Below are 9,508 nucleotides of genomic sequence, written 5' to 3'. Positions count from 1 at the left end.
ACCCACCTATTTCACTCTTCTAACCATCTTAATGTCTTCAAAAAGTTTATTTGTCTGGCCAGGTTTCAGACGGGTTGCAATCCAATTCAGGGCCTTGTTCCTCAAAGCTGCCCATGATTCCCCCCGTTCTCCCGATAGAGTGGGAACATTGGCAAGAACTGCCACATAGGGGGTTGCCGAAGGCTGGAGGTCAAGTACATCTCTCCCAGTTAAAGGGGCACCCTGATAAACTTTAGGAATAGTTATTTGTTCCCCTCTTTTTGGTGACATTTTGCAGGATTGGGCATTACCAATTCTATCAGGTGAGACACAAGGGTCAACTTGTCTTTGGGTAATCTGAGAAATGGGTGGTTGGGTCTAGTGCATTAGAGGGGGGCTAGCATTTAAATCAGTATCACAAAGCTGTCGTGTAATTGAGGTTAATGGATTTGTTAGTTGTGGATTCAGTGTTTTAAGCAAATAGTCCATTTTTCCCTCCAGTTGGGTTAGGCGTTCCATTACTTGATCAAAGCGTGTGCTAACTAGTTTTTCTAAAGCATTCAGTGGCTCTGTAGCACTAGTTTTCCCTTTCGCTATTTGGAGTTTATTCTTATGGTCAGGTTTTTCGTTCTGAAGGCGAGTTTGAACGTTTTGGATGAGTGCATTAGATTGTGCTTTCGAAGAGCCAGATCTAACATTCACAGGCGGCTCTTGTTTAGATGCTATGTCCTTCCTTACTAGTTGGGGTTTCCTCTTACGTTTTGGTGAGGGAGGATGGTCATCACCATCTGAAATAACATCAGTTGTGTCTTGAATGCAACCATTAATATTTTTAGTCTGGGTTCCACTTTCAAAAGGCTTTGCCGAGTACTCAGGAGTTGTTGTTAGAGGGGGGGGGGGTTAAGGGGTACTAATGGCCTATTCTGGGTAAGTATTTTTCCCTCGACATTGGTAATCTGTTTGTCGATTTCCCCCATAGCTCCTGAGATAAATTTCAAAATTGACGTATGGTTTTTTTGGAGTGAAGTATCATTTACGCTAGATTGCTTCCTTTTTCCCATTGTTACTAGATGCCTTAAGCACAGAAGTTCTATAGTAGTTGACTGCGAGGTAGGAGTACACTTAGGCGGTGAGGTAACTAACAATTGTTTATAGGGAAATGGAGGCAAAGAATGATAGATGAATTTTTCCCAATATTTTGGGGATTTTTTAGAAGGGGAGAGGTGCAGGCTACAAGAGTATGGTCACGGGGAGTCAAGGAAGAGAAATACAGTACCTGTTTGGAGACTTACGAACCAAGTCCTGAGTTTGCGGGGAAGATCTCAGAGGGGTGGCCCAGCCCAGCCTCTGACGGCCGCTGACGGGCGCAGGATGGGCCCGCCCTTAGCCCGGGCTTTGCCCGCGCGCGTCCCGCAGAGCGGGAGCGCGAAGCTTGATTTAAAGGGCTCCTGCCCTGCTGTGCAGTATTGCCGCCTCCTCCACCGGCCAAAAACGCGCTTCCCGCGGAGCGGGAGCGGGAAGCTTGATTTAAAGGGCTCCTGCCCTGCTGTGCAGTATTGCCGCCTCCTCCATCAGAGAAAACCGCGCTTTTCTGCACACTTTAAACTGTATGTGGTGCTATGTCTCAATTAATATATTGAGGTAACCAAGCCATTAAGGATCTTTGCCCTTCAATTGCTGATAGCCTTTTGGAAGCTGTTCACTCCGATATTTTCAACTATTTTGAGTAAATGGTTTAAGGGGTGATGGGCATGGCAGGGTTAGAAACAGGACCTTTTGAGACACACTCAGATAGAGGAGCTATTGCATTAAAGGCCTTTGGGCTTGGGCTGGAATGAAGGACATCCTGAAGGAGGCTGATTGATCTAGGAATCAACATTCAGAATATTTTGTTGTAAACCAGTCGAACATGTTTCTGGTTTGGACGCTGAATAATATGGGCCTTCCCTCTTGCAATAAAAGTGCAGATTCTCCTATACAGTTGTGAAGGAGAGTCCTGATTTTAGTAAGTGTAATGTTTTGTAAGGTGGATTTATAGTGTGCCATTTGATAACTGTGAAGTTGTTTGGAGACTGAATAATATGAGCCTTCCTTCTTGTAAAAAAAAGTGTTGAATTCTTAGACAGTTGTGAAGGAGAGTCCTGATTTTATTAAATGTAATGAATGGTAAGGTGGGTTTGTAGTGCGCTACTTGATACCTGTGAGGATATCAATGTGCAGAAAAGACAACGGAGGTGAGGAACAAGGGAGGGAGGTGAGTATTAGCCCACCTCTTATGCCATCCACCCTTGGGATTGTTGGTAATGAGTATTTCTGTTGTTTGTAGTGCACTCTACATCCAACCAGACAACTAACTGAAGAAAGGAAATTTCTTCAGGGAGGACATGCTCGAGCCAAGGGAAAAAAAGATGGAAAGCTATATGGAAAAAAGAAAGACACAAGAGGAGCTTATGTAGTTGCTGTTAGGACTTGTATTGCTATTTTTAGGTCGAGCGTGCAAGCACTTTGACCTGTTGTAAGTATTGTGGTCCTTTAACCACGCCCACCACATGCCCATCACTTTCACTCATTTGTGGGCTTGCCTTTCAAAAATCCTCTATTATCTTTGGTAAATGCTTTACATTTCTCCCTCTTTGAGGTGGTTTTGTTACCGCTTTACAGACTGCCCCTATTACATGTATAATTGCACAATTGCCAATATGTTTGACTGGGAGCAAATTTCTTTTTTCTTTTGTGTCTCTCCTTCGCGCTCATGCTCATGGCACTTTGAATCGGCTCACTTATGTCAACAATTCTACTTTTTGTTCCAATTTATGTTGCAAGAAATGTCCTGTTAGGAATTTACAACGCTAATAGCTCTAACTCGAGCAAACGCAAGACCCATTACTTTGCAAATGCTTGTTTATTGTTTAGGTTTACTCATGGACTGTGAGACAACTTTTTTGGAGGGCGTCAAGAAAAGTGGAAGATTCTCTTGGGACAGCCCTATTTATAGCGTGTTGTGCATTTTTCTTATGCTTTTATTTCCTGTCTGGTGAACAGGATTGTGGGTCATGTAGTTGTGTTTAAGCGGTATGTAAATATGCAGGCAAGAAAAGAGACTTCATAATACTAACCTCCCTTTTCTTTAATATGATCAGGCCTGTCTTTCACAACTGCCTAGGAGAATGCACAATGTGCTTTTCGTCACCCAGGCCTGAGATGTGGACGCCCAGTTTTTCTAGTTATCCTTTGCTTTACGTGTCGGTTGTGCAATTTGAATGTAACTTGCGTTTATTATGTATCCTCGTGTCACACCTACCTACACAGGTTCCACATGAATACCGCCAGCAGCTTTGTGAATACTTCTCTAAAGAATGTGTAGCAAAAATTGCTACACCCGTCTTATATGGGTTTTGTTTTTTATAACTTTAGATTACATGGATTGGGCAAATCCTCTCCGAGAAGGCAACAGACGGACAACGGCGTGAAAACTTGAAATTTACCCGGGTAAGGCGCTACACGAAAGAATAATCATGGAAACGTATTAGTGCTTAAAAACATGTTTCAGGCTACTTGCGTAATAGCAACGGTATCAGTCAGAATATAAAACACTGAGTGCTTTCTTTGAATGAAATACTGTTGTCTCAGCAGCACCACAGGAAGGAGGGCATGCTTGGATATGTTGAATGGGCGGCGTGTGGACTCGGAGATGTGTTAGTGATCGGAAAGTTTGGGCTGGCCTGTAACCTGCCTCTGTCTCTCTGTTTGGTTTGTCTTCAGCGTGCAGTGTGCATGCCTCCCCCTCTCTCCCTCCGCCTCCTCTTTCTCTCTCGCGCTCTCTCTCTCCCTGTGTTTCCCTCTCTGTGGCTCTTTGATCAGACAGCTGCACTGTGGATTAATCCCGTGCTCGGTGTCTGCTGCAAGACCAGCGGCCCCGAGCACCACAGAGCACCGAGGGCTGCCGCTGCCAGTGTCCAGGAGTCCATCAATGGCACAAGCTGCTGCAGCTCTCGGCCGGAAGAACCGTGACCTCTGCGCTGTGATCTGCCTGGCCGCAGCCTGTACGAATTAGGGACCTCAGCGGCACGGGGTGGAAGAGGGAGCCGGGGAAGGCGCGAAGCAGACCCACCGGCGAGGCTGTGACCCGGCGCACTCTCCAGCCGCTCGCTTTACTCATTCCTCCTTGGTCCAGGGGGGTCCTTTCGCTTCCGCTTCTCCTGCAGCAGCGCCCGGAGTACGCTCGCCGGCCATGGATCAGTGCGCGGTGCTGGAACAGGGGAGCATGCCGCCTGCAGGCCAGGGCGGTGAGTGCGGGCGGCCGTCCTGTGCCCACGCGGGGATGCTGGTGCTGATGAAGCAGGAAAGGACCAAGAGTAGACGGAAAAGGAAAGAGGTGCTACTGGGGCAGATCTGCCTGATGGGATGCCTCCTGCTGCTCGCCTCCTCCGTCTCCCACTGGGCAGGGGAATCGGGTGAGTTTGGTTGTGAGATCCGGTGTTTGCCTGCAATAGCTGTCCATGCTGACCCTCCATGGGCACGATCTCATATTGCACCTCTCTCCCTGCACGTCAGATTCTTCACCATCCGCCCCACCACACACACACGCCACTCACCACTATCACAACTATCTCTACTTACTACTAATGCTTTTACACAGTGCCTTGGCCCGACCAACAGACCCCTCTGAAGTGAAAAGGACATTTTGCTGGTGTAAATTAGCCTCCCGGAAAGCGTGTAGTTAGTTTGTGCTTGCACCTATTTCAGAGTACCGTAGAGGTGGCCACAAGCTGCTGGGAGCGGAACTGTCAGCACAGGTCCCAGAGTTGTCCCCATCCTACCTGAACAGCTCGCTCTTTCTTTTGGAAATGCATTTAACACATTTCTGCTGACTTTACGCTGCGCAAATGTTGGCAAGGGTGGGGCGGGGGCTGGAGAGACTTTCGGCGAAACGTGTGAGCTAATAGCAGCGATGTGCCCCAAAGGGCAAACACTTGGCTGGGAGGGGAGGGAGGGCTCACGACACGATGCAGCCGTAGAAGCGGAAAGTTCAATGGATTCCTCGAAGTGCGGCCCCTGGGACACAATAAACATGTTATGACAATCCTCGTGTTCTGTAATAGGAAGGGACATCTCCGCTGGAGGATGCGCAGGTAGAGCTGCATGGGACCTAGAAGAGAGTCTCGGTGGGGGGAGTGATCACCCCAGGAGTCGGTGCATAGTCCCATGTAGAGTTTATAGCGGCGGGCTGCCCCTTTTGCCACTCCATATGGTGGCTGAAGGATAGGGTAGTGTTTTCAGATCAGTATTCGTTTTTATGAACAAACCGTGTCCCAGTGTCAAGGCCTATTCTATTGCCGATTTTCGACATTAATGGGCTACAAGGAACAATTTTGCCAGGGCTAATTTTTTATTCCACTCCATTAGCCTGGATTTAAATATGCTCCGTAAAATAAAGCTGCCAGATTTTGCTGGGAATGTCACGGTTCCAGCGCCTCTGCGGACCTCATGATAGTGCTTCAATGCATGAGGCGCGGATTCATCTCCACACACACAGCCCAAAACACGGCGCTAGGAAAAAGGGAACGTACCAGTAAACATCGCCAGGGGCTCAGCAGTGCTGTTCATTCTCAAAGAACATGACGAGGCAACTTTTCCGAGCACAGTCACCCTCCTCTGACAGACCGCCGCTGTCGAGGAAAATGAAGCCGAGTAAAACATATGGACATACGAGAAAGGGATGCTCGACTGGCCTTACCCCAGATAGTGCTTCCTGCTGATCGTGGGAGTACGTTGTTCATACTTTACCTCCACTTGCCCTTGTTTCGTTTTTCTAGAACCCCGCTTGCGGCACATATGAGTACAGCTGCCTTTGTGAGTGAAGTGGGTTACCTCAGCGTAATCTACGAAAACATACGCGACATCCGGCATGGACTGGCGTAGTGCGGAAGGTGCAGTGGCACATGGGCGCGAGGGGTCCCATACATGCAGATAATCGTTTTTTTTTACTCTACAGTCAGGGAAGAGGTAGCAGAATGTCCTCGCTTGCAGCAGGGCCCAGTGAGCCCTTGCAACGTCACTGACTGCAGCCGTTGCAGTGACACCGCAGTGCCATCTTTCGCCTACCGATCACTTCAGTTTGTCTTTGACACCCGCACTTGTGCCATGTGTCTAGGGTTAAGTGGCGTGCTTTTGCAATCTGCGTGACAATGGGTCTGCGAGGATACATCTGGGTGTGCCTAAAGGCGTCACTACGTGTACGTTTCTGTGCGTTGGTATGAACTTGTGTTTAAAGAGGATGGGGAAGGGGTTTCTCTGTAACTTGCTTGTGTATATTTCTACTACTGTGGAAGTCTGTGTTTGTGAGTCCGTCTGTGTGTTAACGTGTGTGAATCTAGGTGTGAATGGACATGTCTTTGGATATGTGGCTCCCCATGTCTTTATCAATCTCCAAACAAACTTTAACGGCTAGACTGTTGGTTAGGCTGTTTTACGGCCACGTCCAGATACCTGGTGGGGTGGTGAGTGCTTTACAAAGGCTGTCTACCAGTCATTCATGCACAAATGCACACTCAGTGCATTCCAGCCCCCGTGCCAGAGCGAAGGGCTGTGTGAATTTCCACTTGTGCTCACTCGGAGTGCATGTTACGCTGTCCTGCCCTGCAGCGTGTTTCTGTTCCATGGCTGCCCAGATGAGAGCCGAACTTGCCAAAGCTGCTGTCCTGTCACGTGGCTGTGAGCTCTGCCAAGTATTTCACACGAGCGTGTGTACTGTGCACATGCATTGGAGTAACGCAAAATGATGTGCTCCCCTGATGTGTGCTGAGTCTCCCATATCACACATTGACCTTGTGGTGTCCGGGGTCCTCTAAAAGGCTGAGACCTCCTCAAGGGTTTGCGGCCCTCTACACCTCACGGGCTGCAGGGGCATGTGTTACGACTCTGCATTCGAAACACGGCGCGGAGCGGAATTCCTGCTTATGATTTCCGCGTGGACTTAGCAGGAGACGACACGATACGTTTGCCAGGGTTATATACTATGGACGTACAAATAGTATTTGTGTGCGAATGAGCGCGCGAATATAGCGCAACTGAAGCCAAAACGCCTTTGTGCTCTTCTATGAACTTGACAGTGTCCGGAGAAAAATAGGGGTGTCAGGTTCGAAGAGAAGTCATTTGGGGCTTTTTTAAAACACACTTTTGAAATTATATTACGCACACACAAGCTGTCCATCATAGCTGTCCAGAGGAAAAACAGTGAAAGTCAGAGAAGGGAACATGGTTCCAAAGAGGTATGTATTGATGCCAAGAGAAATAGCGTAAACAAGAGGAAAAGGGTGAGGAAAAATATAGAGAGAGAGCAAGACAGAGAAACAGAAGGAGTGATAAAGAGGTAGAGAGAGAGGGAGAGGGAGAAAGAGCTAGGAAGAGAATATGAGCTAAAGGTAGAGAGAGGGAGAGTAAAACAACGGCAGAATAAAGAGAGAGAAGCAGAGAAAGACACACAGCGAGAAGGGAAGGAGTACGATCCAGAGAGACAGCCGCAGTGAGAGTAGAAAGAGAGATATAAAGAAGTAGAGAGAGTGAAACTGCGAGACACCAAACGGAAGAGATTCAGGACAGAAAAAAGAGAAAAGCATAGAGAGAAAGATGCAGAGGGAGGGAGAAAAAGGATACACAGTCAGATGCGGGAAAGGAGAGAGAGCGAGAGACAGCCACAGAGAGTGGAGTGTGATCGAAAGTGAGGAAGTCAGAGAAAAAGCAGGCCAAGGATAGAGAGAAAATGTGGAAATAGCCGTAGAGTGGGAAAGAGTGGAGAGTAACAGAGGGAGTGAGAAAGACGGTAGGTGGGGGACAGATAGAGCGAGAGAAAGAGAGACCGAGGGACTGCTTCCCAGATAACGACCCACAGATGGCACGTGCGGTCCTTCTAGGCACGAGGGGATTCTAGGCATCATCAGAGACCTCGAGCCAAGAGCACCTTGTTTCTTGATTCGACGAAATGGCAAACGCACTCTACCAAGTGATTTCATTTCGTTCAATATACCCGCATCCATTTCCAATTGTATACATCTTTTTGCATAACGGGAGTTGTAGGCCCATTGTGAGAGCGGGCAGTCGCACTGGAAAAAGAGAAAACGAGCGAAAATAAAAATAGTCTCCTCGCAGATAGAGAGTGAAATGTGTGTGCGCGACAATGTTTCCATCTGAAGGGTTTGTTTCAAGGTCAACAAGGCAGAAGGGTTTGTGAGCGGAGCTTTGTAACCGTGTACGCCGGGGATAATCTACATAATACTGACAAATACATACACAATTCCATTGCTTTTACGTTTTTTTTAATGTATTTGAAAGAACTGGAACTGCAGCTGGCGTTGTTATGCGACCGGCATACAGAATTTAATTCATTTTTTATCTTCCAAAGTTAATTACACGAACATTTGCTAACATGTTTTTATGACAAACCTAAGTAGCACTTTGAGAGGGTATGCCATTTTATAGAGCCTGGCCTCATACCAGTACTTACATTTAAGCACTTTAGGCAGAGCGAGGGGTATGGAAAAGCTATATAAATTCCAATGAAATACAATCGAATGATATTACATGTGAAATAAAGGTGTTCACAATGTCATGTGCTAACGTAAACCACAACAAGGCCAATTATTCCAGCATATACTGAAACTGACAGTAGGGTGGTCTTACACTTTTACGTTCACGGACAGCAGGGATTGGTTGGTTCTCAGCACCCCAATCTTTTAAAGTAGAGAATTAGCAAAAAGAAGGTGGATGCTTATGGGAGTTGTCCGCTTGGCAAGGTTAACACATTGTGTCAGGCAGGAACATGTTGCTTGACAGGTGAGCACTTTGGTCTCCTTCATTCAACCAAAAACCACACCGCTTCCCTGCATTAAATGCCTACAATAGTACTGAGGCGGACAAAGTGTACCCTCAGAGTCCCCCAGCTAACGCAAATGGAGTTGGAGTCATTGCTGTATGTGGGCCAATGGCTTCCATGGTCTAATTAATCAGGGCCCTGTGGAACCTTCTATTTTAGTCCTCACCAGCTGAAGAAATTGTACCTGCCTGCCTGTCACATTCTGGAGCTGCAGCACATCACTAGAGTCCCCTCGGTGACTCAAGGCCAAAACAAGACAGTGGATTCTGTGTATACCATTGGTGACCCAGTGACAGCGAACATTTTTCATTCCAATTGAGTAACCAAGATATTCCCTTTGCACACTTGACTCTCCAAAAGTAACAACGGCAGGCAGTCAAGGCACCTTTTCTTATTTTTTAATTTACACAGTCAAGTGATTTATTACTTACAGCCCATGGAAATGGCACTAAATAAACTGTTAAATAGCTTGATGCTTACTGATTTCGTTTTTTCTTTGCCTAATGAGAATTGATTTATCAATTTTGCAAACAAAGATTTCGATTTCACGTTTATTAGGTGACACACTTAGTTACCCAGGCCACATCTCAGATGGAGATTTGTTAGATCTGCCTTTTAGGCCACACCTCTTTTGTAATACCCTCCTTTTCCATCTGA

The 9,508-nt window shown here is 47.0% G+C and overlaps 1 protein-coding gene across 2 annotated transcripts in view; it reads left to right on the top strand.

The window, feature by feature from the left end:
- Positions 1 to 3,824: 3,824 nt before the first annotated feature.
- SLC24A3 (solute carrier family 24 member 3) overlaps positions 3,825 to 9,508 on the top strand; it is a 1,392,829-nt gene continuing 1,387,145 nt past the window's right edge. Inside the window, exon 1 of one of the 2 annotated variants that reach the window (XM_069234727.1) lies at positions 3,825 to 4,433. In XM_069234727.1, coding sequence (XP_069090828.1) covers positions 4,211 to 4,433 — 223 coding nt within the window. In that variant the 5' untranslated portion in view covers positions 3,825 to 4,210. The remainder of the gene's footprint in view (positions 4,434 to 9,508) is intronic. The other variant, XM_069234728.1, reaches the window with a different exon arrangement.

This window comes from Pleurodeles waltl, chromosome 5 (assembly GCF_031143425.1).
Source record: "Pleurodeles waltl isolate 20211129_DDA chromosome 5, aPleWal1.hap1.20221129, whole genome shotgun sequence".
Lineage (NCBI taxonomy): Eukaryota > Metazoa > Chordata > Amphibia > Caudata > Salamandridae > Pleurodeles > Pleurodeles waltl.
The sequence above is the reverse complement of the archived record's forward strand: the minus strand, read 5'-3'. Positions and strand labels throughout refer to the sequence as shown.